Source organism: Ostrinia furnacalis, unplaced genomic scaffold (genome assembly GCF_004193835.3).
Source record: "Ostrinia furnacalis isolate ACB-3 unplaced genomic scaffold, ASM419383v2 OfSCF2306, whole genome shotgun sequence".
Taxonomy (NCBI): Eukaryota; Metazoa; Arthropoda; class Insecta; order Lepidoptera; family Crambidae; genus Ostrinia; species Ostrinia furnacalis.
This window is the reverse complement of record NW_021132545.1, coordinates 417,750-445,183: the sequence shown is the minus strand read 5'-3', so window position 1 is coordinate 445,183 and position 27,434 is coordinate 417,750. Positions and strand designations below refer to the sequence as shown.

At 42.3% G+C, this 27,434-nt stretch overlaps 1 protein-coding gene across 1 annotated transcript; it reads right to left on the bottom strand.

Moving 5' to 3' along the window:
- Window positions 1-708: 708 nt before the first annotated feature.
- LOC114354997 (serine/arginine repetitive matrix protein 1) lies at window positions 709-25,897 on the bottom strand. Its single transcript, XM_028307633.1, has 15 exons — window positions 25,785-25,897; window positions 25,380-25,507; window positions 22,575-22,675; window positions 21,707-21,827; window positions 20,985-21,077; window positions 19,603-19,779; window positions 18,221-18,317; window positions 16,119-16,231; window positions 15,138-15,264; window positions 13,936-14,135; window positions 12,223-12,381; window positions 10,627-10,754; window positions 8,710-8,819; window positions 7,485-7,633; window positions 709-3,915 (listed from the first exon to the last, which is right to left on the bottom strand). The coding sequence occupies exons 3-14, from the start codon at window positions 22,672-22,674 to the stop codon at window positions 7,586-7,588; spliced, it is 1,473 nt and encodes a 490-aa protein (XP_028163434.1). The 5' UTR covers window position 22,675; window positions 25,380-25,507; window positions 25,785-25,897; the 3' UTR covers window positions 709-3,915; window positions 7,485-7,585.
- Between the last annotated feature and the right edge of the window lie 1,537 nt (window positions 25,898-27,434).

Here is a 27,434-nt window from a genome sequence, read left to right as displayed (position 1 = left end):
TACTATATCACGAACGTACTAGGCTATTATTATGTGCCTACGATTGAAGAATATTTTGATATCAAAGGGCATTTGGTAATAAAAGAAAATTTGCGTTTTCATAAATAATTTTATTTGATCCATCGAATAACATCTAAAATTAGTACGTTACTATTCAGTACAAAAGCAGGGTTTAGGAAGTTATAATAACTAAAAGGAGCGCATAAGTGAGTAGATTTTACACTAGTGAAGTTGTACAGTCAGCTTCAAATAGTTCGTGACACCCAAAGTGGCCAAAAAATTGACAACACAACCTTATTCCAATGAGGGCTATCGTTTTAGCGCTCACCAGTTAGCGCCACTGTAGAGTAAGGTCCTGTCACTTGCTAGTAGCGAAGACAGTGGCACCAACTGGTGAGCGCTAAAGTGGTAGGAGGACTATCGCATTTGCACTCATCAAGATGGCGCCACTGTAGAGTAAGGTCCTGTCAATCGCCAGGGGTGCCAACTGTTAAGTATAAAAACGATAGCCCTCATTGTAACAAAGACGTGTTGCGAACTTTTTGGCTACTTTGGGTGTCACGAACTACTTGACACCTACTGTACGGGGTTGTTACGTCGTATGACGTCTTCAGGCGTATTGCGACAGCTCTATGACGTCAAATGTCACCGCAGGAACCTACACAGTTACGCGCTATAAATCTGTTTACGAAGTTACATTCTATGATCAGTACTAAACAATGTATTTTTGGATAGACAGCCGCCTAGCCTTGGTCGATTCTTGACCTTAGTCTTCAATATTAGGTTGGAAATTAAGAAAAGCCAAATGTGCTAGGTACGGTCAGCGTCAATTAGTTCGTGACACCCAAAGTGGCCAAAATCATGACAACACAACCTTATTCCAATTGTAACAAAGACGTGTTGAACTTTTTGGCTACTTTGGGTGTTACGAACTTTTTGAAGCTGGCTGTACATGCGTTGTATGATGATCACGTATCACATGACGCCTGCCATATCATACACTTCACATGTCGGGTCCCATACAAACATTGCACAATGAAAATATATTCTAATTTAGCTGTAATTGAATATAAATCTCATTTTAGACTAGCTTACAAAATTAATATTACAATTTATCAGATAAAATTGCTGTTAGTTTAAATTCTACAGGCATAGCTTATAACTGAGCGGGACTATTCCTACCTCTCGTTCCCACCGCTGCAACTCCTGTGTAGCCAGGATCTACAGCTTGACCGCCATAACCCAACCAGTGAAGGTCAAGTTTGTCCCGGGGGAAAGTTAAACTGTCATTGGACCCGCAACGAAATTAATCAGAAGAACATAGGAGTTCGAAGTTAATGTTCGACTTCCCTCCTGTGCAAAGCAGGAGACAAATCGAAGGTTACGTCTTGAGGTTACTGAAGTGAAACATCACACAAAATCAGGAATTTTACTCAGTTATACCTAAGCCTGTAGTTGATATAGACCCACTAAGGTTTTCAGGTCAGCAGAGATTTAAAAAACAAGTTCAATACGATCGAAATACAAATGGTCCTTCGAGCCGGATAAAGGACGAAGCACGAATCAACCCGGAAACGGATCGTAACTTGATCAACTCGAGGCGGTCAGTATTCTTTGTATAAAACTCCGTACTGCAACGCACACTTATCCGCACCGTAACGTAAACGCCTCGCGGTAGACAGTGGGCAAAAGGCGATACGTTTTTGATCCCTTTCCAGGTTGATAAGTGTGCTAATGCTTTTCTGGTCAGAAATCCGCTAGCCTTACGATCTCGGTCGTTTCATAAATATAAATCAGTATACTTTTGAGAGCCAGACATAAGATCTACATACATAAATCAATAAAATGTAAACATACTTTTAGTAGCTGCTTACATACTATTACTATATTATAAACATCTATATCTCTAAATAATTATGAGATTTTTAATTATTTACAACGTACATAATGTACGGACATTCTAAATATTTTTACGAAGTGTATGAAGCCTGTGGCTACAACTATACGTAGGCGAAATATCATTTGCCTTGTGAATTAGAGGGTCGTGCTCCTGGAATGGAGTCTAAATGACTTGATGATGATAATAAAAATCAAGTTTACAAAATGCGTATGTAATTATGATGATTTATAGGTCTTAATAGACGATATGAGTGTTGGTTTGTTGACTACACCCTCTCTCACTCAGTCGCAATTGACTAAAGAAAGTTGTGATAGGAATCACATCTTTTATAGGTAGCATAGCAAGGCTTGAGGCGAACACACACTGATGTTATATTTGAATACATAACACAACACATTCAAGTTCTAGTATCGAATACACTAAAGCCCGGTCGCCAAGCACGTAGAATTTCGTCCAATGTAATTACGCGCCAGCGATAAGGATGGGTAGCTAGGGGTCATTGGACGAAATTCTACGTCCTCGGCGACCGGACTATACCCACGTTGCTCTTGCTAAATGCGTGCAAGCGAGACAGAAAGCACTTGTCAGAGAAACTACGTCAGCGCGGCGAGCGTATACAGATACAAATCTTTGCTTGTGTTATCGCCCCATCTCTCGCTGCGCGACTTTATAATGCATGCACGTATTCACAAACGATGCTTGCGTAAGTGAAGCAGCAAGCCGCACGCACAGCGTTGAATAGAGCTCTGTGATTGGTTCGTGTGAGACCTCATAGTAATGTTTGTGAATACGGGCGATAGATTGTCATTTTATTAGAATTCTTCGTGACATAATATGACATACCACATTGTGGTATACTTTTGACTCTAAAACTAATATTGTATTCAAACGACCGTTTTAATACCTAAATATTACAAAATAAATAATAATACTCAAGGTATTATATGAGTGAGAAATTTTTTATCTAAGACGGAAGGAAGTTTTGCTAAAAGATAATATAGTTTATGTAATCGTGTTTATATACAAAGTTAATGATAATATCTGAGAATATTGCACTGAAGTGTGTGCGTTGAAGAAAAACATTAAAATATAATGTAAAAATTGTTTGTTTTAATATTTAACAGCTTGAAAGAAATCATCTAAAATCGCATGTATCGTTTTTATTTTCAGAACGAATTCAAAACTTATTTTAAATAGAGATAGTTTGAACTAAATTGTTCATTACGAAACTATAATTTTCAAAAACTACACATTTATTTCAAATTAACGAAAAATTTCTATTTTTGAACAAGCAAACAGGTTTTAAAATGTGCATAGAAACTAAATCTAACATAATTTTTTGATCAAAAAGGACATTAATACACATTATTTAATAAAAATAACTATTTTATAAATGTTGTTCTTTACAAACAAAATATAATATCTAAACTATGTACAATATACAGTCTACTGTATGCTGAAGACATGTGAATAATACAATATACTATATTTTTTGCCAAAATTATAAACAAAAAAGTATTTTAAAGAAGTTATAGAAGGTAGTTAGAAGAAAGATCATCTCTTTCTAACAATTTGAATCAATTGAATAGCATAAAAATACGAATATAAAAGTACGAGTTTGTACGAGTTAAAATTATTTCTTTAACAATTTTAAGATTTCATGACATTTGAAAATCCAAATACAATATTTTTCTAATGACACGCTTGGCGCGTCTAACCTTCCTGAAAGTTTTATCGTGACGCGCGTGTCATCAAATCAAAAAATACTTCATTCGTTTACAATTTCGGCAAGTATAAATCTATGTATTATAATACACTAAAATATGTACTGTAAAGGGTAATCTAAACACTATAACACACAGTCTTTTGCACCACTACCGCCGCTTAGTTTCTGCAGTGCTCGGTGTCAACTCGATATGTCGGTGAGAATATAACAATAGTTGTATGTTATATGTTGTCTCAAGTGATATAGGATGGTGTATATCAAAACACATTTTGTGGGGAGTTGAGTCTACCTGGAAATAGAAAGGGTCAATTGGAACGATTTCTATTGAGCAGTAAATTATAGTCACACATTTTGAAAAACTTATTTTTAGCTTATTCAATGAGATTCAATATCGTGCTAATATCTTTTACACCGGTCAGCTTTAGTGGGGCGTCGGCGCGTATGCATATGCATATCATACCGGGAAGCGTTCGCGGGGCATCGGCGGGGCGTTGCACTGTGGGCGAAAAATCGACCTCCCCTTTCATAGAATTTTGAAAAAAATAAGTGTTGCTTTTGGCACTTTAAAGTATGCAGGTCTATTGAACACATGAAAACATTAAATAATATAGTATTCACGGGCCTTGTCTCGTCGTTTACACCTCATAATGTGAAATTGTATGTTTCAAATGTATGAAAATGAAAATAAAATATCTCATAACTTTTTTCGGTCTTGCTCGGTCAGGCTGAAACTTTCAGGTATTGTTACCGAGTCTGTAACGAAGCTGCACGATCTTTTACTTTGATCCCAAACGGTCCCGATTAGAAGTTATGAATTTAATAATAATATGAATATTTATATGACATTCCTGTGAAATTCTGTGTAGATAATGTATTACCAGGCCTGGCTCACTCCGCGCGGTACATCCGATAATTACCTACAGCGAAGCGCCCCGCCGGCGGGTATTAATCAGTCGAGTGTCACGCGCTCGCCCGTCAGAACGCTGGCTTGCGTTTTAGTATGATTATAATTCTATGATCGAAGTATTATTTAAAAATGGACATAAAGAGAAATAAATATTGTGCGGCGTTCGGGTGTTTAAATTCGAAGAGAAATTACCGGATTTATCTTTTTTTCTCGCTTCCCAAAGATGCTGAAAGGTATGTTGGCCATGTAGGTAATCAATAATAAAATTCTTAGGATAGTATAGGATTCTTTATTTTTCTGTAATAGTATGTTTAATTTATCTGTCTTATGTTAAAATAGGTAGGTATGAATGAAGACATTGTAATAGAACAAGTTTTTTTAATCCTAATTAGGTATATTTGAAATGTTATTTTTACTTACCTACATACGTACCTCATTACAAATAAGTAGATTAATTATTTTTTCACTAGACAGCAACCCTAACAGCGTAAGAAGAGTTCAGAGGCACGCGATAGAAAGAGACAAAACTTGTAGGTGAATAAAATTGTAGGTACGTAGTGCTGTGCGAGCTGAATTCCACTGTATCGCGTCGCAGCAAGACTCGCATTTATTTAAATCGTCGTGCGGAGTAATCCTTCTGTACCTGTACTATTACTTATTCTGTGAAAGAATTATTCTCCAACTCCTAACCGTTAAGGAGTTTGACCTTCCGTCATCACCTCATCAACATTAGATGACGACTACCAGACGCATAATACTTGAATAACTTCAGAATAAATATGAAAAAAGAAATATGTGCCTATAAAATTTGAGGTTTGCCCTCGATTTCCCTAGGATCCCATCATCAGACCCTGACCCTTGTGGCAATGGGACAACCTCAGAAGTGTACGCTATCTAACAAAAAAAGGATTTTGAAAATCGGTCCACAATTGACGGAGTAATCAGTGAACATACATAGAACAAAAAACATACAGCCAAACATACAACCTCCTCCTTTTTTGAAGTCGGTTAAAAAATGATTTGGTAATTTGTTGTTCAAATGAACTCCCTGTACATAATATTTCTCTTTCCGTAGTACCTTAGTAATACATTATCTACACAGAATTTCACAGGAATGTCATATAAATATTCATATTATTATTAAATTCATAACTACTAATCGGGACCGTTTGGGATCAAAGTAAAAGATCGTGCAGCTTCGTTACAGACTCGGTAACAATACCTGAAAGTTTCAGCCTGACCGAGCAAGACCGAAAAAAGTTATGAGGTATTTTATTTTCATTTTCATACATTTGAAACATACAATTTCACATTATGAGGTGTAAACGACGAGACAAGGCCCTTGAATACTATATTATTTAATGTTTTCATGTGTTCAATAGACCTGCATACTTTAAAGTACCAAAAGCAACACTTATTTTTTTCAAAATCCTATGAAAGGGTGGTCGATTTTTCGCCCACAGTGCGTTGCCGGATGTCAGATACGATACTCCTCCGATGTGATATTTTTACTTTACGAGTATATTATAGGCTACTAGAGCGGGCAGTGTCGCAGAGCGTGGATGGAGCGATGGCGGGGCGTTGGTGGGGCGTCGCCAACCTATTGACGCGACGTACCCGAGGCGAGGTCCACAGCCAGGACCGCCGCGGTGGCGGCGTGTGGTGTCTCAGGCTAGTGTACTGACCGGCAGTGCTCGCTGGGCGTTGGCGGGACATTGGTGGGGCGTTGGCGGGGCATTGGTGGGGCGTCGCTACTCGCTAGCCTATTGACGCGACTGTCATACTGTACCTATTCTACAACTACCCACCGGCAGTGCTCGCGGGGCGTGGGCGGGGCGTAGCTACTCTCTAGTCTATTGGCGCGACTGTTATATTGTGCCCATTCTACTACTACCCACCGTCAGTGCTCGCGGGGCGTTGGCGGGGCATTGGTGGGACGTCGCTACTCGCTAGCCTATTGTCGCGACTGTCATACTGTACCTATTCTACTACTACCCACCGGCAGTGCTCGCGGGGCGTGGGCGGGGCGTTGCCGGCCTACAGGCGCGACGCCCCCGCGGCGAGGTCCACAGCCAGGAACGCCGCGGAGGTGGCGTGTGGTGTCTCAGGCTAGTGTACTGACCGCTAATCGCTAGCCTATTGGCGCGACTGTCATACTGTGCCTCTTCTAGTACTACCCACCGGCAGTGCGCGCGGGGCGTGGGCGGGACATTGGCGGGGCATAGCCACCCTATTGGTGCTAAGTCCTCGCAACGTAAAATTGTTACTGTACCTATTCTACTACTACCCATCGGCTGTGCGCGCGGGGCGTGGGTGGGGCGTTAGCGGGGCATTGGCAGTACGTTGCCAACCTATTAGCGCGGCGCCTCTGCGGCGAGACATTATCATACTGTGCCTATTCTACAACTACCCACCGGCAGTGCTCGCGGGGCGTGGGCGGGGCGTTGCCGGCCTACAGGCGCGACGCCCCCGCGGCGAGGTCCACAGCCAGGACCGCCGCGGGGGCGGCGTGTGGTGTCTCAGGCTAGTGTACTGACCGGCGTGCTCGCGAGGCGTGTGCGGGGCATTAGCGATGCGTGGGCGGGGCATTAGCGGGGCGTGGGCGGGGCATTAGCGGGGCGTTGGCGGGGCGTCACCAACCTATGTACCCGCGGCGAGACAGCATCTTATTGTGCCTATCTTACTACTACCCACCGGCAGTGCTCGCGGGGCGTGGGTGGGGCGTTGCCGGCCTACAGGCGCGACGCCGCCGCGGCGAGGTCTACAGCCAGGACCGCCGCGGGGGCGGCGTTTGGTGTCTCAGGCTAGTGTACTTACCGGCAGTGCTTACGGGGCGTTGGAGGGGCATTAGCGGGGCGTAGGTGGGGCATTGGCAGGACGTCGCCAACCTATTAGCGCGACGCCTCTGCGGCGAGACATTATCATACTGTGCCTATTCTACTACTACTGACCGGCAGTGCTCGCGGGGCGTGGGCGGGGCGTTGCCGGCCTACAGGCGCGACGCCCCCGCGGCGAGGTCCACAGCCAGGACCGCCGCGGGGGCGGCGTTTCCTCAGCTGCGCCGGTGGCGGCCGCCTCTGCGACGACGTTCGCGGCGGACCTGGGACAAAACAAATCAAATAAAAATACGGACTGAGATTGATCTTTATTGCATACCTGACAAAACTGACAGATAAATCTATACTAATATTATACACCGTGTTACTTTGCATTCTTGCCATATTCACAGAGATAAAAGTAGGGAACAATAGCTATTATTTAAGATAAACAAGAGACTCCCATAAAGAAAGTACACTTAGATTTTAGTAAATTTGGTTTTTCAGTACAAATTGGAATAAACCAATTTTGTCTCGCACGTTATACAGGTGCAAGTGGAATAAACCTAGTGGGCGTGGCCTAGTTCTTAATAATCTGATATTTTATGGCTCTGGGTACCAGCTTTTTAATCCAGTCATAATAATTATTTTAAAATACTCTTCAGTTGATTTCAGATTTTCCTTTCTACTTTACGGGCTTAGAACCGTCAAAAATACAAAATCAAAAATATTTATTCAGTTTAGACCACAAGTGGCACTTATGAACGTCAATAGAAAATAATAAAGAAAGAAAAAGGTAGCCCTTATGGGGCACTTTACATGTCTCCTACGTAATAATTATTAGGGTTTTCATTAATTTATAACATTGTACCCTATTTTTACAAATTAATAAATTAAGTATGAAATGAAATCACCTTATTCACAATGAATTATTTAATTATAAGTTCCTACTTACAAAGTTTACGTACTGCGAAGCAAGTGTTCAAAGTGTCCTCCGTTCTGATGAAGGCACAGTCTAGCACGGCGAAGCGTAGGTATGTAGGTACGCGTATTTTTTCGCTATGGAAATAGCGTATATTTTTTTACAATGGGTGAAAAGTACGCGCGCGTACGTCACTCAATACTCGCCCGTGAATCTCTTGTGAATTAAACCATAAAGTTAATAATAATCCTTCGAAATAGACCAACAACCACGAGCTGTCAAACGAAACCGATTTTAGGATGTCACTGGATGTCATTTTGTGTGTCAGTGTCAGGATTATTTAACTATTTTGTACAATAAATCAATCACTTTGAAGCCGTTTCTTGCGCTCACTATCTATCTAGCTAGAATTTATTAATCTAAGTTGTAGACACTCACCGTTCCCACTTCGCCCTCGGCCCAGCGTTCGTAGGCCCGCTCTCTCTTCAGCCACTCCTGGTACTTGTACCACCATTCCTCCCATTTGACATAGTCGCTCAGGGTTAGACCTAGAAAAAACACAAACCATTANGAAAAAAACTGGTCCAAATTAGCGGACTCTCCCTTAATTAAATCAAGCAAATAATTGTAAGTTGCTTCCGTCTTTGTAGCCACTACACTCCTTTATGAGGTTCATTTCTGAAAATGTCATGGGACTTTTTTTACAATAGAACACGATAGTTTTTCTTGGATCCTGAGTTTTTCTTTTTTGATTGGTTTTCTTGGATCATTGAGAGACAATGCCATCGGTTCCAAAGTGGACTTATGGAAAGGTTTTCCTTTTCCTTAACCATGGTTATGTAATCTTATTTCATCTAAGTTAATATGAATTTTATATCGCCTACTTTATTTTCAGTTTGGCCCTAACCTTAGGGCCTTGACTGGAGGAAAATGCCGAAAGGCATTAAGTCCGCCTTATGTACACTGTTTTATGTGCATATAAGATTTGGTTCAAATTAATCTTTGCTTCTGGTAATCTAGAAAAGGTCTTTCTACAGTGGTAATTTTGAGACATCCTGCATTTAGACTCAAATAAAACATTAATCTATTCTTCTTAAATATGTTAAAGTCTGTAAACCCTTGAAAAAGAGGCTGACAAAAGTGACTGAGTTTCTTGCGCTACTTCTTCTCAGCACTGCCCATTTATTGTCCTGAAGCAGTGGTTGGGTTAATACTGGGACGTGTAAAAGTGCTTTTTAAAAGCCTACTTGCATAATTACATCAATGGAGAAGTTTCCTGATATTAAAAACATTATATTTATCTGAATGGGATTAAAATATAGACCAAAACTAAAAGGACGGTGAAGTTTTTTCTTAAATCCGTCAAGAAATGGCTGAGAAATTAATTATTTAAATTACCTACATATTTAAAAAATAGGCCGTAACACAATTTTAACTAGTACGGGAGGTAAAGGATTTTAGCCGTATACCCACATATTATTAATGTATTCCATCATAGTTTTTAATCTTAAAAGACTGTATTTATTATTTTTTATTACTTAGATTACTTAAATTATTGCATTTTAGATTTATAGTTTTATTTTGTATAACTACCTACTTACTTTACAAGTATACGACTATTCTGTAAGTCACATTTTGTTGTTGAAATAAATTCATTTATTTATTATTATTTATAGGCGGTGCCGCGGCGATGTTCTAGTTTCAAAAACAATGCTTACCGTGGAAACTTCTCCATTGATTGGTGGTGTCAAATACCGTATTGGTCCTACCACAGCACCCCACTTTTAGAGTCGGGGGTTATAAATAAATGCCTAATACCAGGCCTGTTCATCTCCGCGAGTTTACATCGAAAACAAAACACGCACGATTGCCCCCTACAAGAGTACTATTCGACAAGGCCTCACATACGAGCGAACATTGACTCACGCACGCGTATTCTTGTGTATGATGGAAAAAAATAAAGAAAATGGTGTACTAAATACTGTGCAGTATTTAACTGCCTAAATAATAATAAAAACACAGAATGTACTTTTTTAAGTTGCCTCAAGACACTGAGAGGTAAATAAGTAGTTAATATTATTCATGATAATTCATGCTAAATCATGTATTTCCTCCGCCATTTTCTGCAGATTGGCACCTCACGTCACATCATTTTACCGAAGTCAGCCCTATAGCTTCGGCGCAGTACCGATCACTGACGTTTGTCAACAAAACTTCTGACAAACTTGCTTGACTCTTGAGACAAGCTAAATTACACCATATTGTTAATGACATTGAGCATACATTTTTTTAAATACCTTCGCGAAGTAAAACTTCTGTACGTAGTACTTATTATTATTCTGTGCTTAAACTCACCCCGCAAGTATCCGCGTTTCTTGTAGTAATCGTAGCGCACTCGCACGTCGTCCCAGGACGGCAGGCCGCCGGGCGCCGCCGCCAACAACTCTTCAGGGTAGCTGCCTATTGGAGCCGGTTCCAGGCCTCTGTGGGAGAAGGAAAACATTAAGACAGTGGTGACTGAGCTTGTTGCAGCGCTTTTTCACAGCACTTGCCAAATGTTGGTACGGCAATAATATTAAATATTATCAGACATGAATTAGTTTTCTTTTTTAATATTTGTCACGATTATGTTATGATGGGACTGACATACTATGTAAAAGTCCCTTAATTGATAAATAGAAAAAAAAATTGACAATTTGTAAACACTATTTTTTATAGTCCATGCAAATTAAGGAATTTTCACTTTGACTTAAAGGTTTGCTGGACTAAGAGCTTACTAGATGCATTAAATAATACTACTACTACTTTACCTGGCCCATTCCTATTTTATTTGGGGTCGGCCCTTCGCGTCATGCGTCTCCAGGACGCATCAACATTTGTTGCATTTAATAATGTAGTTTTAAAATAAATGACAAATGAGATCATAAGTAGAAATTCGGACCAGTGCAGTGGAGGTTTTTAGGACCATCTCATAAGACTGGATAAAGTAAGAAAGGTAAGCAAATAAGGAGTAATCAATGAAGGGAATTTACCGATGGGAGCTCACTATCTCGACGCAAAGACTCGTGGCAGACGGGACAATATGTAATTTTTGAAACAAAGATGCACACTCGCCAATATTCTATTAATTATTACGTATTATAATATAAACAACGCTACGCCTGCCTTTGTGTAACGTCACCCATAATTAGTGTGAGTGCGTGAGAAAACGTGATATGCACTGTTTTATTATTACATCGCCTGCCACGAGTTTTTGCGCCAAGTATAGTGTAAGAAATGATAGAAATGGAGAGCTATCATTGGGTTGGGTTGTCAAGGGAGGTCATAGGTGATGTCTAAGGTCACTCACGGTCGCTCCCCGGGTGCCGGCGGGTCTCCTTCGTCTTCAGCCCGCTCGATGCGCACGTGTAGAGTAGCGTCGCGGCGCGTGATGCGCATGTTGTCGAGACATTATAGAGGTCATCATGGGAGAGAGGTCATAGGTCATCAGGGAGAGGGGAGGTCATTAGTGGTGTCTAGGGAGGTCTTTAGTGAGGTCATCAGTTATCTAGGGTGGTCATTAGTGGTATCTAGGGAGGTCATTAGTGGTGTCTAGGGAGGCCATTAGTGGTGTCTAGGGAGGTCATTAGTGGTGTCTGTCTAGGGAGGTCACCTGCGGTGTCTAGGGAAGTCTTCAGTGAGATCATCAGTAGTGTTTAGGGAGGTCACCAGCGGTGTCTAGAGAGGTCACTAGCGGTGTCTAGGGAGGTCACCAGTGATGTCGAGGAAAGTCACCAGGGTTGTCTAGGGAGGTCTTCAATGAGGTCATCAGCGGTGTCTAGGGAGGTCTTTAGTGAGGTCATCAGTTGTCTAGGGTGGTCATTAGTGGTGTCTAGGGAGGTCACCAGTGGCGTCTAGGCAGGTCACCAGCGGTATCTAGGGAGGTCACCAGCGGTATCAAAGGTCACTCACGGTCGCTCCCCGGGTGCCGGCGGGTCTCCTTCATCCTCGGCCCGCTCGATGCGCACGTGTAGAGTGGCGTCACGTCGTGTGATGCGCATGTTGTCGAGGCGCGCCGAGCGGTCGGCCGACCACTGCGCCATTTTGCCGAAGCGCTCGGATAGTGTCAGCCTGGGAACAAGAAATAATGTGAATACAACATCAAAGCTTCTTTGTGTTGTGTCTATAAAATTATTTCTATGCTACTCTATTCTAAACACTAAAATATTTGCGGTAATATTGCCAAGACTCCCGGCAGTCTTGGGAATATTCCTGTGTAGGAATACGGCGATACAGGTCTGTAGACGCGGAGATATAGTAACTTAGTATCAGCGCCATCTATTGAGTGATGCTTGCCACCAGTTTATAGTGGCGAGTCGCTAGATGTCGCCACAGTTCTTAAAATGTCACTGCCCTCGGTATTACGGGAACAATGGCGGACATCGTTGCGAATATTACCAATGTTCCTGGCAATATTGATAATGTTCCTGGCAATGTTGATACTGTTCCTGGCAATGTTGATTATGTTCCTGTTCCTGTCAATGTCGATAATGTTCCTGGCAATGTTGATAATGTTCCTGGCAATATTGATAATGTTCCTGTTCCCTGCTATTTTGCCAATGCTCCTGGCTTAACTATCGGCAATTTTGGGCACAAAGCCAACATGTTCCTCACCTCGGCGGCTGCTGGTCGGGAGTGAAGTCGGAGCCGCTGCCGCTCCTTCTTTCAGCGAGCGACTACCAACATGGGCCTCATAAGAAGGCTCAAGGTCACCCAAAAACACACTGGGGGACGTCTTTGTCTAGCTGTGGGCGTCATACCTCGGCGGCTGCTGGTCCGGCATCCTGTCACAATCGCTGCCACTGTTAGTTTCATAAGACTCAAGGTGGGACCTTGGGGGAGGCCTTTGTCTAGCTGTGGACGTCATTTGGCTGACTCACCTCGGCGGCTGCTTTTCCAGCGTCCTATCGCTATCGCTTTCAGCGAGAAACTGCCAACGTGGGTCTCCATAAAAAGGCTCAAGTTCACCCAAAGAGCGATGAGGACCTTGAGGAAGTCCTGTCTTTCTGTGGACGATGGCTGACTCACCTCGAATCGGCGGCTGCTTGTCCAGCGTCCTATCGCTTTTGCTGTCACTGTGAGCCTCATAAAAAAACTCAAGGTGGGACCTTGGACGACTGCCAACGTGGGCCTCATAAGAAAGACCATAAGACGATGAGGAGCTTGGACGAGGTTTTTGTCTAGCTGTGGGCGTCATACCTCGGCGGCTGCTGGTCCGGCATCTTGTCACTATCGCTGCCACTGCCTCATAAGACTCAAGGTGGGACCTTGGGCGACGCCTGTGTCTATCTGAGGACGTCATTTGGCTGACTCACCTCGGCGGCTGCTTTTCCAGCGTCCTATTGCTATCGTTTCCGCTTTCAGCGGGCGACTGCCAGCGTGGCCTCCATAAGAAAGCTCAAGTTCACCCAAAGAGCGATGAGGACCTTGGGGGAGGCTTGTGTCTAAAGCTTGGTCCGTCGTGCGTAATTATGTTGCTGTCGCGCTCGCACACTCACTGCGGGCGCCCGTCGCACAGTCGCGTCAGCAATATAATTACGCGCGAGCGATAAGGATGGGTAGCTTGGGGTCATTGGACAAAATTCTACGTGCTCGCAGACCGGGCTTTAGCTGTGTGCGTCATACCTCGGCGGCTGCTGGTCGGGCGTGGAGTCGGAGCCGCTGCCGCTGCCGGCGAGGGCGGCGGCGATGGCGGCGGGGGACACGGCGCGCGGGGCGCGGGCGGGGCCCCGGCGCGCGCCCTCGCGCTTGATGTGCGCGGGGGGGATGGGCGCGCCGGGGGGGGGCGCGCGGGCCGCCAGCTGCGAGCGCTGCCATTCTAGGACCTGGAACAAAAGAGTTACGTTTAAAGCATATTCAATTCTCCTCTTACATCTCCGTCAGCAGGGGTAAGCCGTTACAACAGAGAGCCCCCGCTGAAAATCAGTCTCAAGACAAGCCCTGGCAGTCTTGATGTACGTACACTAAGCGGGTGCCATTTTGTCAGAGGGGCACAAGCAGTCCACTTGTATATTTCTCTCTGTTTTAATCTATGTCTTGCCTGCTTGTATACCTTTCTTGCAAATAAATAGTTTTCTATTCTATTCTAATTCAACACTTGCAAATAAAGCCTCTGTTAGATGGGTAAGTACAGTTCGTCCGTTCGTTGCAGAAAAATGACGTCCACTGCTAGACAAAGGCTTCCAAGGTTTTCCACAACGCACGGTCCTACGCTGCCCGCATCCAGGCTCTTCCCGCGACCTTTATCAGATCGTCGGTCCACCTAGCAGGAGGATCTAGGACCACCTAGGACCCACGCTACGTCTTCCGGCCCGTGGTCGCCATTCGAGAACATTTCTGCCCCGACGGCCATCGTCTCTGCGAGCTATGTGCCCCGCCCACTGCCACTTGATTTTAGCGATTCTGCGGGTGATTATTATTACGATGCTAAGTCGACGGCGACGAACCCTTATTTCCTTTTTTTACAGTCTAAGCGCCATTATGCGACGTATCATCGTATCACGCATACCGCTTACTGATGACACCGTATAAAGGTTCAGCAAACTTTCTCGACAGCATACCTTCTCCTCTCGTGTCCGTGCTTTGTCGCGCACCGCACATAATGTAATCTAGCAATCTAATGCCCGTTTTCACTATCAATCCCCAATTTTTAAGTGACCCCTATGGTAACACAACAAGAATTTTGTTTTCAAAGGGGTCACTTAAAAATTAGGGATTGATGGTGAAAACGGACATTAGAAGTGTAGCAGCGTTTTCTTCCTGGGTCCGCTTGCCTTCAGGAAGACTGAATGTAGCCTGTAATTCTGAGAGGACGGAGAGTAACGTACCTTTTCCTCTCTAGTCCGCTTGCTGGCTTCTCTAGCCTTGAGCAACTCTCGAGTAGGTTGAACGGCGCGGGCGGCGGGCGGCGGCGCTGGTCGTTTAGCCGCGCGTCTTGGAGACGTAGAACCCGGCCTGTGAATAAATAAAATAAATATTCTTAGGCATTAAAGTTATTTAACATTTGATTTGATTTTGATTTTGGAATTTCTTTATTTGCATAATTAACATACATACATGTTTAGTTAGTACATGATAACTTAAAAGCTAGCGTTTTTTATAGACTTAATAATACGTCTTTATAAAACATGCAACATAATAACATTTAATTTAAATCATAAAAAAGAAACAACACAATAGCTACGTTGAATTTAAACACTTATAAACTAATCGGCTTAAGATGTCGATTTAGCTACATATAAAATATCCTACCTAAATTGTTGCTAATTATAAATTAGACTGAACATCATAAAATATAAAATTATTTTTTTGCATAGCTTTTATGAAGAAAGGAAGCAAATAAATACAATAATGTAGCAATTAGTGGGTAGTGCGCAAATAAAATATCAACACAAACGTATTGTTGCGTTAAGTTATACGGCGAACGCTTCGGCTCAACCGGTCCGGCAGTCGGGTCGCCTGAGTCATCTATACTCGAGGAAATAGTGTTGCGGTAAGCGATATCGACAATAACTATCTAATAAAATAAATATTTTTAGACATTAAAGTTATTAAACATTGCGACCTCTGGAATAGTAGTCCGGTGCACGAACCACTACTAAACGGCCGTCGAAACAAATCCGTTTTGTGTTGTTATTGTTTATAATTTGTGCTTACTGTGATCAATAGTCTATTCTATTCTATATGATAGTTTTGTGTAGTGTGAAATAAGTCCAGTTATTACCCATACCAGGACCTGTGCTTCCCTAGTTTAGGCATCAGAGCAAACCTTGCCTTAAGAAGAAAATGGAAGATTATTATGTCCTTACCTGGGCGGCTTGCCTGGCTTCCCTGGCGGAGGAGCAGGCTTCTTGTTTTTGGCAGAGCAGACAGAGCAGGACTCGTCCGAGCAGCTGCTCATTGACGAACCAGAAGGGGATGACTGCGGAAAAAATAACACTGTTTAGCACATGCAAGAACTTAATAATTGGAAGTAACTCATAAAACTAATTTTATTTTCAACCGACTTCAAAAAAGGAGGAGGTTCTCAATTCGACCCGTATGTTTTTTTTTTTCTATGTTTGTTACGCGATAACTCCGTCAATTATGAACCGATTTGAACAAATCTTTTTTCGGCGTATAGGTAACACCTCAAGGGTGGTCCCATTTAAATTTAATAATAAAAAAAACAACCCCCAAGGGTGGGAAATTGGGGATGAACTTTTTTATACGCAATATCTCCGCCGATTATAAACCAATTTGAACGATATTTTTTTTGTTGAATAGGTATTATCAAAAGGGTGGTTTCATGCGAATTTGAAGAAAATATTTGAGGATTCCGTCAACTGGGACCACTCATAGATAACTTAAAAGAAAATATTATTCAATCCAAAATCGGTACCGTACTAAAATCCATGAGTGGTCCCAGTCGCCGGAAGAAAATTATTAAGTTTTACGTATCCGGCGACTGGGACCGCGGTCCCAGTTAATTGCGGTCCCAGTCGCCGGAAGCCTCAATATCACCCCCAAGGGTGGAAAATTGGGAATGAACTTTTTTATACGCAATATCTCCGCCGATTATGAACCAATTTGAACGATTATTTTTTTGTTGAATAGGTATTATCAAATTTTTTTAATTTTTAGTTTTTTTTTGTGTTCACGCATTTGAAGTCGGTTATATATTTTTTTTAAAGTTAATTATTGAAGTAGGCTTTTGAAATGCAATTTTACACGTCCCAGTATTAACCTTACTACTGCTTCAGGACAATAAATGGGTAGCAGCGCAAGAGACTTATGCCTGTTTTCACCATCAATCCCTAATTTGAACCCTATGAAACCAATATGCCTGTTATGTGTCACCATGGGGGTCACTTAAAAATTAGAGATTGATGGTGAAAACGGTCATTAGTCACTATAATATTGTCAGCCTCTTTTCCAAGAGTTCTTTAGAAGATATAACTTTATTCAGCACATGCAAGAACATGCCAATCCCATCTTTCTTTCTTACCACAAGTCCTGTATGCCAGGGTTTAGTTTGGCTTCCAATGAAACCTGACCAGTGAAGATTTTGAGAGAATGTAAGAACAGCATTATTTAAATCCGCGCGTTGCCGATGCAACATTTATTTCGGACGGACAAATAAAGGGGGTCCCTTAGCTAAATATGAGCTTAAATTAGGGATGGATATAAGTTCACTACAATAGTCCAGCGTCAATCGAACTCACACGTGTCTTGTCTCTTACTAAAGCCCGGTCTGTGAGCACGTAGAATTTTGTCCAATGACCCCAAGCTACCCATCCTTATCGCTCGCGCGTAATTATGTTGCTGTCGCGCTCGCACACTCACTGCGGGCGCCCGTCGCACAGTCGCGACAGCAATATAATTACGCGCGAGCGATAAGGATGGGCAGCTTGGGGTCATTGGACGAAATTCTACGTGCTCGCAGACCAGACTATAGACAAATAAAGTAAATCTTCGGTGCCCAAGCAACTGCACTCAGGAGGATTTGATGAGTGCTGCTGACAACGCCACTCTTGTGGCGGAGTTTTGGGCTGACACTGTGTAGGTTTGTTGTCGACACGACAAGAAGAAGAAGAAGAAGAGTAAGTGCCTTTTCACACGTTCCGGTTGCCGGCTATCCGGCGCCGGGTACCCGGTCGTGAATGTATGGGCATGCCGGATTAATTACGCCGGAACATGTGAAAGCTACGTACCATGCCCATACACTTCACCACCGGGTACCCGGCGCCGGATAGCCGGCAACCGGAACGTNCTATCCGGCGCCGGGTACCCGGTCGTGAATGTATGGGCATGCCGGATTAATTACGCCGGAACATGTGAAAGCTACGTACCATGCCCATACACTTCACCACCGGGTACCCGGCGCCGGATAGCCGGCAACCGGAACGTGTGAAAAGGCACTAAATCTCACCTGGCGGGGGTCGGGCGGGGAGGGGGGCCGCGGGGGCCTTGCAGGGGGCCGGCGCGCGCGCGGGCTGCGCGTGCGGCGCCGCGCCACCGGGCTGCGTCTGCAACAAAAAATCAATCATTCATTTTACACGTCTCTCGGTCCTATACGGGATATTTTCAAGACACCCTGTCCCGTAAATCAAGTACAACCACAGAATAATAATAAGTACTACGTACAGAAGTTTTACTTCGCGAAGGTATTTAAAAAAATGTATGCTCAATGTCATTAACAATATGGTGTAATTTAGCCTGTCTCAAGAGTCAAGCACCATTTTGTTGACAAACGTCAGTGATCGGCACTGCGCCGAAGCTATAGGGCTGACTTCGGTAAAATTATGTGACGTGAGGTGCCAAACTGCGGAAAATGGCGGAGGAAATACATGATTTAGCATGAATTATCATGAATAATATTAACTACTACTTATTTACCTCTCAGTGTCTTGAGGCAACTTAAAAAAGTACATTCTGTGTTTTTATTATTATTTAGGCAGTTAAATACTGCACAGTATTTAGTACACCATTTTCTTTATTTTCTTCCATCATACACAAGAATACGCGTGCGTGAGTCAATGTTCGTTCGTATGTGAGGCCATCGTGCGTGTTTTGTTTTCGATGTAAACTCGCGGAGATGAACAGGCCTGGTACAACCTACAACTCACGTTGAAAAACGTTTGTTCTTTTATTTTCGTCTTCCAATATTTGTATGTTATCAAACAACCAATTGAATTTGTATAGAATTATAAAAAAAAAAGCAAATTTTTAAGTCACAACAAAAGTTGATCACCACCATGTATAGAATAATGTGACAGGAAGGTTGTCTGAATAAACACTTTTTCTTTCAATTTACAGGACACCCTGTGTAACTTTAACTTTACCACTTCTGCTTCGAGAACAGATGCCTTTGCTGAGAAAAAGCAGCGCAAAAACTCGGGCAATTTTGTCAGCCACTTTGAAAGGTTTCACTTTCGTCATCATCATTTCAGCCACAGGACGTCCACTGCTGAACATAGGCCTCCCCCAATGACTTCCGCGTTGATTAAAAGGTTTACTATAGTATATTTATATTGGGTAATGAAAGGCTAGATGTTCGCATATTTGCCCCTTAGTCGCCTCTTTCGACATCTACAGAATGGGGGTTGTCTAATGTCTTATTTTAATTTATTTCTATTTTATAATATTTCTGATGTCATTATTGAGATTATTGGCAACTGAAATTTACATTATGTGAAATCTTCAACTGTGTACATTTATGGTTTATGAAATACAAGCCAAAGAGAGAGAACTTCACATGGACAATTTTTGTGATTACCTATTGTAACATTATAAATACAGGCATTATCTTACCTGACAGGACTCTTCCTAGGACTGCGCCGCGGCGAGCGGCGGAGCGAGCGCGATCGCGAGCGCCGGATTACAGGCGAGCGCGAGCGCCGCGCGATCGGCGAACGAGAGCGACGAGCGATGGGCGAGCGCGAGCGGCGAGCGATCGGCGAGCGCGAGCGACGAGCGGCTATGGGCGAACTGTAATGCAAAAGACACATTGTAATAGAAAACTACAATATTGTTAGGGATGTTAGCACGTAAAGCAGAGTCCAGACGGGTGTAACGCGTAATGGAATGTATCGTGTAATGTAATGGAAATAGTATGGGTAGCACTTTACATGTAATGCTCGTAGTGCCATCCACACGTAGAATTCGTGTTACATTACACGTAATCTTACATTACACATTACAGGCTTCTGGACCCGGCTTAAGACTAGCCGTGTTGAAGCGCGGGCAACATATTTGCCCTTAGTGGGATTCGAACCCAGTACCGCGTCTATCATAGAGCCAAATGGCCCTTCTTTTGGCCATCCAAAAGAGGTTTGTTATAAAAGACTTCAGATATTTAAGAGACTACTTCATCAGTCACCGAGGAGCACCTTCTGTCAGATAAACTACAACTTCTGGTTTCAATACATGGCAGAAAGTCACCAGTCTCATGGGGTATCGAAATGAAATGAAATTGTTTATTCAGTACATAGGCCCTTTCCAGGGCACTTATACGCGCCCCAAGTACAGCTTGCCCTTCCACCACTTCGGGATAACATATGGGCTGGTGCTGAGAAGTGGCGGAAGAAACTTCTGTCACCTTTGTCAACCTCTTTTTCAATCAAATACAATAATACACTCGACAGCAAATAAATCGCACCTCGCGCGACAAGCACTTTCAAACGTATGCATCCCCACTTCCCACCAATATTGGCACCATTTAAAAGCTTAGTTCTAAACTTGATTTCAATAAAGGAAACATTTTTACCCCAAAAATGTGTCTTTAGAAGGATCCAGAGTAACTTCTTCAAAAAATAGGTAGTTACGCTTGAGCCAACTTTTATGCCTATACAACTGTTAAGTTGGGATTAATCGCTATCCATCCATCTGTTAAAAAGGACACGTGAGATCATTATTTGGTTTTATAACCATAAAAATTGGTCTAATTAATCTCAGAGGTGAGCCCAAAGTGAGGTCTGTTTTCAAGTCACATATTTTATGGTATATGTTAATCATTTATTAAGAAATTAAATGTGTTTTTCATTAAGGATATTTATTGGGCTTTCAAATAACACCAATATTGTTGGGGCACCATGATTATGTCAAAAGAAAATCTTTAAAGATCGCGTCGCGGAAGGTGCGACTTATTTGATGTTGAGTGTAGTTTATGATGATGATTATTGATGCAGACTTACCGGGACCGGCGCGGTCTCGGAGACCTAGACCGTCGCGGGGATACCGACCCGGACCCGTCTATGTACATCTGCTTGTAGCCCGTGTGGCGCCATCTGTCGACAAAAAGGTCAATCATTCGAGCAGCTTAATCCAAAATCGCTGATGCATCCAGATAGTCCCCGTGACATGCACCAGATTGTCGGTCCACCTAGTGGGCCTGCCCATACAACGTCTCCCGGGCTGTGGTCGCTTACTCGAGAACTTTTCTGCCCCAACGGCCATCTAGCTCTACGAACTATGATGGTGTTCCATATCGGTAACAGTGTGCGATTTAATGATCAACCACAGTGGAATCGCTTCCTTCCGAGCCCAATGTCCTTTTATTACCCATCTCGATTTTCTATTTAAACCAGTCAGGGCGAAAAACTTTGATACCGCGATGCAGGATTGTAGGCGTGGCGGCGCGCGCCATAGTTATGTCCGTATCAACGCCATCTGTCGGTGAAGACTACGAGTCTATAAAGCCTGGTCCGTGAGCACGTAGAATCCCGTCCAATGACCCCAAGCTGCCCATCCTTGTCGCTCGCACGTAATTATGTTGCTGTCGCGCTCGCACACTCACTGCGGGCGCGCGTCGCACAGTCGCGACAGCAATATAATTACGCGCGAGCGATAAGGATGGGTAGCTTGGGGTCATTGGACGGGATTCTACGTGCTCACGGACCAGGCTTTAGTAGCTTACCTGTTGGGGTCTTTCTCCTCGACTTCCAACAGCTTTCGGTCCCAGCTGCCGGGCGAGGCCTGGCGCGCTCGCTTCATTACATTGTCGATCTCCTTCCGCCGACCGGCAGGGTTCGACGGATCTGAGAAAAGGTTAGGGTTTATTCGTTTCCTAAATACTTTCACCTGAGTCTTGAAAGTAAAAACATTATTCCTACTGTAAAATCAATGTATGTATCACCTACATTATGAAAGCAATAAACTCAAATAGTAAAATAGACAAGGCAGAACACCTAAGTTCTGCGCTGGTAAGATTTTGAGCCGTGGGCAAATGCTATCTTTTATAAGGCAATCTTTTACTGACAGACTTATCAACACACAGCACAAACGACTGAACGTATTGCGCTGTAATTATGTGTGCAGATAGTTATTACGATTTCGGCAAAGGCAGGAAGGAAAAAATCTAAAATTCACCCCTGATGGGGATGAAATGGGGGTCCAAAGTTTAACGTGAGCCAAGTCGTGGGTAAAAGCTAGTTACTTATAAAATAATCTAAATTTAAATAACTCAAAGGTGACTGACTGACTGACATAGTGATCTATCAACGCACAGTCCAAACCACTGGACAGATTGGGCTGAATTTTGGCATGCAGGTAGATGTTATGACGTAGGCATCCGCTAAGAAAGGATTTTACGAAACTCCACCCCTGAGGGGGTAAAACGGGATCCACGCGTACAAAGTCGCGGGAGGCCGCTAGTGTTTTAATATGATTAAAAAAAATAAAGAAATGTAAAACTACAAATCTGTACACATTCTAAAATAAAAAACTAAGGTTGTATTAACTAAAAAATAATACAAAAGCACCGCTACACATTCACTACTCGTTACCAGTGATCCTGGAGTGCTGGGGATTCCGGTCCATGTGAAGCCGGTTCTTGGACGCGGCCTCCGCGGCGCGGGACACCGACCCGTTGCGGCGGGACGACATCCTGCAATAAGAAACAGGATGTTATTAACCTCATACAGGTAGCAGTTTAACTTTCCCCCGGGACAAACTTGACCTTCACTGGTTGGGTTATTTGCGTTCAAGCTGTAGATCCTGGCTACACAGGAGTTGCAGCGGTGGGAACGAGAGGTAGGAAGTCCCAGGCGATGGATGCAGGTCGCTACCAACCGGGCGATGTGGAAATCATTGGGGGATTATGTTCAATAATGGACGTCTGAAATAATGATGGTAATAAAACTCATAAAAGAATAATTATCACATTCCATTAGTGAGATACAGGCCAAGAGCTTCCCTGTAAAAAATATGCCTTACCAAGGAAAAAAGACAACCAACAACACATTAACCTATACATTTTCTTTGCAAAATCACACTTATTACAACTAATTTAAGTTTCCACAGTTTTTAGCTTGATATGATGTCGTTAATACACAATTTAGTGATGACAAAAGCATTTATAAATGAGAAATTATAAGTTAGGAATGCAACAATCGAAACATTTTACAGTTACGTAATTAATTTTTAAACGTTACAAATTGAGGTTAATGAGGCATTGTTTATTATTGCATTTCTAGTAAATACAAAGTAAGCATATCCCAATGATGATGTCGACATGATCCTAATTTAATAAATAAGTAAAGTTATTCACAGAATGATGATCGCTGCTACATAAGAATAGTAACTGAGCCTATAGAAATTACATTTACTCAATGTGCTACTGGTAGTTTACTACAATAATGTAAACATCAGAAAGAGCATGTACCACACCAACAAATATTGACGAACTGAACGAATATTACATATTGATGACCAACAAAAATAAATAGTATCAAGAAGTTATATTTAGAAGATGTTTGTGATCTTTTAGAGAATGACTCATCTGAAGAAGTAAGACAGTAAATAGTCTATGAATATGTAGCATTATAGACGATACTTTGCAACACAATAGAAGTTCGAAATATGAAGACATTCATTATGTTAGAAAAGAAAAGATGAAAATAAATACATATATGAAGAAGAAGCTTCTTTGAAAACTTAACTCAAAGATATTGTGATAAATTATAATAAATTATATCGACTGCCAAGACAAATAGTATCGAAACTACAAATCATACAATATGCCATGGACCTATAAAAAAAGTCGGACGGAGTCTCATCAACAAAATACTGTGACATTAGGATACACCAGCTTGCCTGTACGTACAGGCCGGCACGCACACATTCACACCCTGTTACACCACTTCGAGAGCAAACTTCACACAGTTGACACATTTAAGCAGCGAAAAAACAACACGAATACGACATGTCTTGTGTGATGAAATTGTGTAAAAACCGTTCTGTTCGAACAAACAAAAATTAAGGAATCACATTTCACAGGTAAAATAATAATCCAATCACTTATTTCCCGACATTAAAATATTGAAATTAATTGAAATCAAACGTCATTCACTCGAAAAAATAATACGTCAAAGACCAGTGTTCTCAGTTATTTACGTGGGAAAATTACCCGAAATATGGGAAATTAATAATGATTTTAGGACTTTTTAGTTATGTATTACGCATACTATGGAAATAAAATAATTTATCATAATAATTGTGTTTTAATGGGATATATTTTCATAGGCAAATTTGATCCTTCCCAAAAATGTGGAACTGCGAAATTCAAATTTTCTTACATTGATTGCAAGTCAGTGTCAGGTTGTATGTTAAAAAAAATCTATCAGAGATAATAATAATATATTGATGATGCATAAGATTATGATTATAATGTACACAAGATTCGTAATTTGTAACTGCGTGAATTATTTTTGATCAACATTATGTACATACCCTGACACACTGACTTGCAAACAATGTAAGAAAATTTGAACATTGAAAATTTCGCGCCTACCTCAACGCATACACCTTTCATCCTTTTAAAATGGCACGGAATAATTCTGTCTACATTTCCAAGTAACATCTGCCGATCTATGTTTTTCTTAAAATAAATGGGTAAAATGTTTTGGCTAACATGGCATCCCTAAATTCACTCACACAATAGACAAACGCCAAAATTTTGCGTCACAGTTTTGTTGTAGCGCGAGTTCCGTCCGCCTTTTTTTATAGGTCCATGCAATATGCTTTGCAGATTCAGTAACAATTGCTGTGGTAGTTGTTACGTTCTGAACGGATACTCATCTACGATGACAGTGGGATCCTAAGTATGGTAGTTGCTAACAAAGTGGATGACGCTAGCGCTGGTGATGGATGCGCTAACAATCTAGTCACGCGCATGTTTAGCCAAGTTCAAGTAACATTACAGACGTACCTGATTATTTGGATAACACAGAGTTTTAGAACAGTAGAAAGAAGAAATTCGACATAAAAAGTATCCCTTGACAACATGGAAAAAGCATGGTGTTTTTGACCCAAAAGTAAGATTCTTATCTACACAAAATGACACACTGACACACAACTGGTTGAATTCAGTAGATGAAGATGTGAGCCAATAAATAGGTGACTTACATAAGAACATACTTCAAGGAAAACAGAAAATGATGTGTAATTACTAAATGGAATCAAGAACCCTACAGAAAATCAAATCATCTCCAACTATGCCCTAAATACATTCTAAAATTAGTTACTTTCACAAAATGGCCGCCCAGGTATTGATCCAAAAATCAGCCATCTCAAATCATTGAAAACCTTACCTCCACTGCAGGGCTCACGGTACCGAGGGAGCTAGGGCTCCAAACGCGCGCGGCGAGTCGCGAAGGGCGAAGCCCCGATGTCGCGGGCGACGGAACCGCGCCGGGCTGACGCGAAGCCCGCTGCGCCGCTGCAAACATCGACATCCTTAATTTCACGGGAGCGGCGCGCGGGCTACAACGAACACCTCGAGGCGAGGCTACGCGCACGAAACGACCCACGTGAGGCAAACATGCAGCCTCCGGGCTCACGCGACGGGGCCAAACGGAAAAGGCCAGACACGGCGCCATACAAACTTCAACTCCTTTGTGCGGATTGTGCGCAGCACCCCAGCTGCGATGCGGCGGCGGCTGAACATTAAACATACTTATTCCACCTTATATTAATCACAAAACAAAGTTACGAACCAGTAGCAATAAACACCGTAACTTTTTCACTGAAGTTCAATGGTTTTTCGCTGTAAAAATAACTCGACTATCCGCGACACACCTTGCACGGACCATCGGCCATTTTGTTTTGCCTGCCCTGTCTCATCTGTGTTTGCCTGAGATTTTCATTCAACTTTCAAGAAACGTCATGTATTGAAAAATAAATTAACTGGCATTTGACAGCTTATCGGCCAATCAGCGAGCACGCTTAATACTTTCACCGCGTTTCATTGGTGATTACGCTGTGAAAAGGGACATCGACCTTTTTCTTACGCTAGTGCGTTTCGTTATTGCATATCGCTTAGTATTTTTTCTCGAAATTATTTTATTGATCAATGTAATTTAGGCTTTTCCGGAAATAAAATGAAGGTGAACAATAAATTAATCAACCAAAAGATATTAATGCTCTCTTATATAAATAATAAATTAACATTGCGTTTTTTCTTTCTTAATTTGTCAATCAGAAAGACAAGAATGAATAAAAAAATAGTTTTACCGCAGCTTTCTCAGGGGGTGCTTGCACGGTTTGCACCCATTCAGAACCTTATTATTCTGATTGGTACCGCATTTTACGTATTATTATTTTGAAAATTAGCAAAGCTTTGGCCCAAAACTATTCCATATTTCTTTGAAAACAAAATGTGCTAAAATACCGCAAAACAAGAAATACCACGTCCATGAAGAGACCGGTTCCTGATATCCTGACCGAGAAAAGTGGTTACGAAGGTAAGCCGCATTGCGTTTATTAACATTTTGCAAAATATTAATCTTCTTTAATTTGCTAGGTATTCTTTCATTGAAATAATTTAATCTACCTACAGAAAATTCATGCGATTTTAGACCTTACGTACGACCTAACTAGGATTCGGTTAAAAAGATAGTTTCATACATAAAAGTACCTACCTACAATGTTTTCGATAGAATGGGATGGAATTTAATAGAAGTTTGTGAAGTCTAGGCTACGGTCTAATTATTGCAATTAAAAATTCACTCTGTCACACCGAAGCGTGTCGTTCGAAGACGGCGAGAGAGTGCAAACTCGTGGGTAATCGTCAATATCGTCATGTCAACAACAATCAATTGATTAGACAAATCATCAGTTGCTCAGAAGGTTCCGTTTGAGAACCCGTTCTCTCCACCTATCGGCGGTTGTCCGACAACCGACAAATCATCATCAGGTCCTATTCAGGTAATTTAGTCTTCACTGCAAGAACACGACACGACCCTCCCTCCCTCCCTATGTTGCTGGAGTCATTTGGTACACTCCCTACGCTGGTCTTACGGGTAGGGAGCTTGGACTTCCAAGGTAGGGAGGCATAATCTCCCTTTCGCCTCTGATGACATCAACCAACGGGAAGATCGCGGGTTCCCGGAAACCCGGGTGGTCCCATTCGGCTCTGTCGGGACCCCACGGCTAAAAAATATTCGGCTGTGGGCTCTCTCAATATTTCTCTTTAAAAATATTACCATTCGGTGTGAGCGTCACTCGTTTTGCATCATAAAAGTAGCTTTGCCCTTTTGTTAATGGACTTGCGGTAATGCGCTAGACATTAGGTACTAAAGAAATAAAGTCAATATGAACTGATAACCTAACGCTTGGCGTTATCCTTTGCGATATTGGTCATGTAA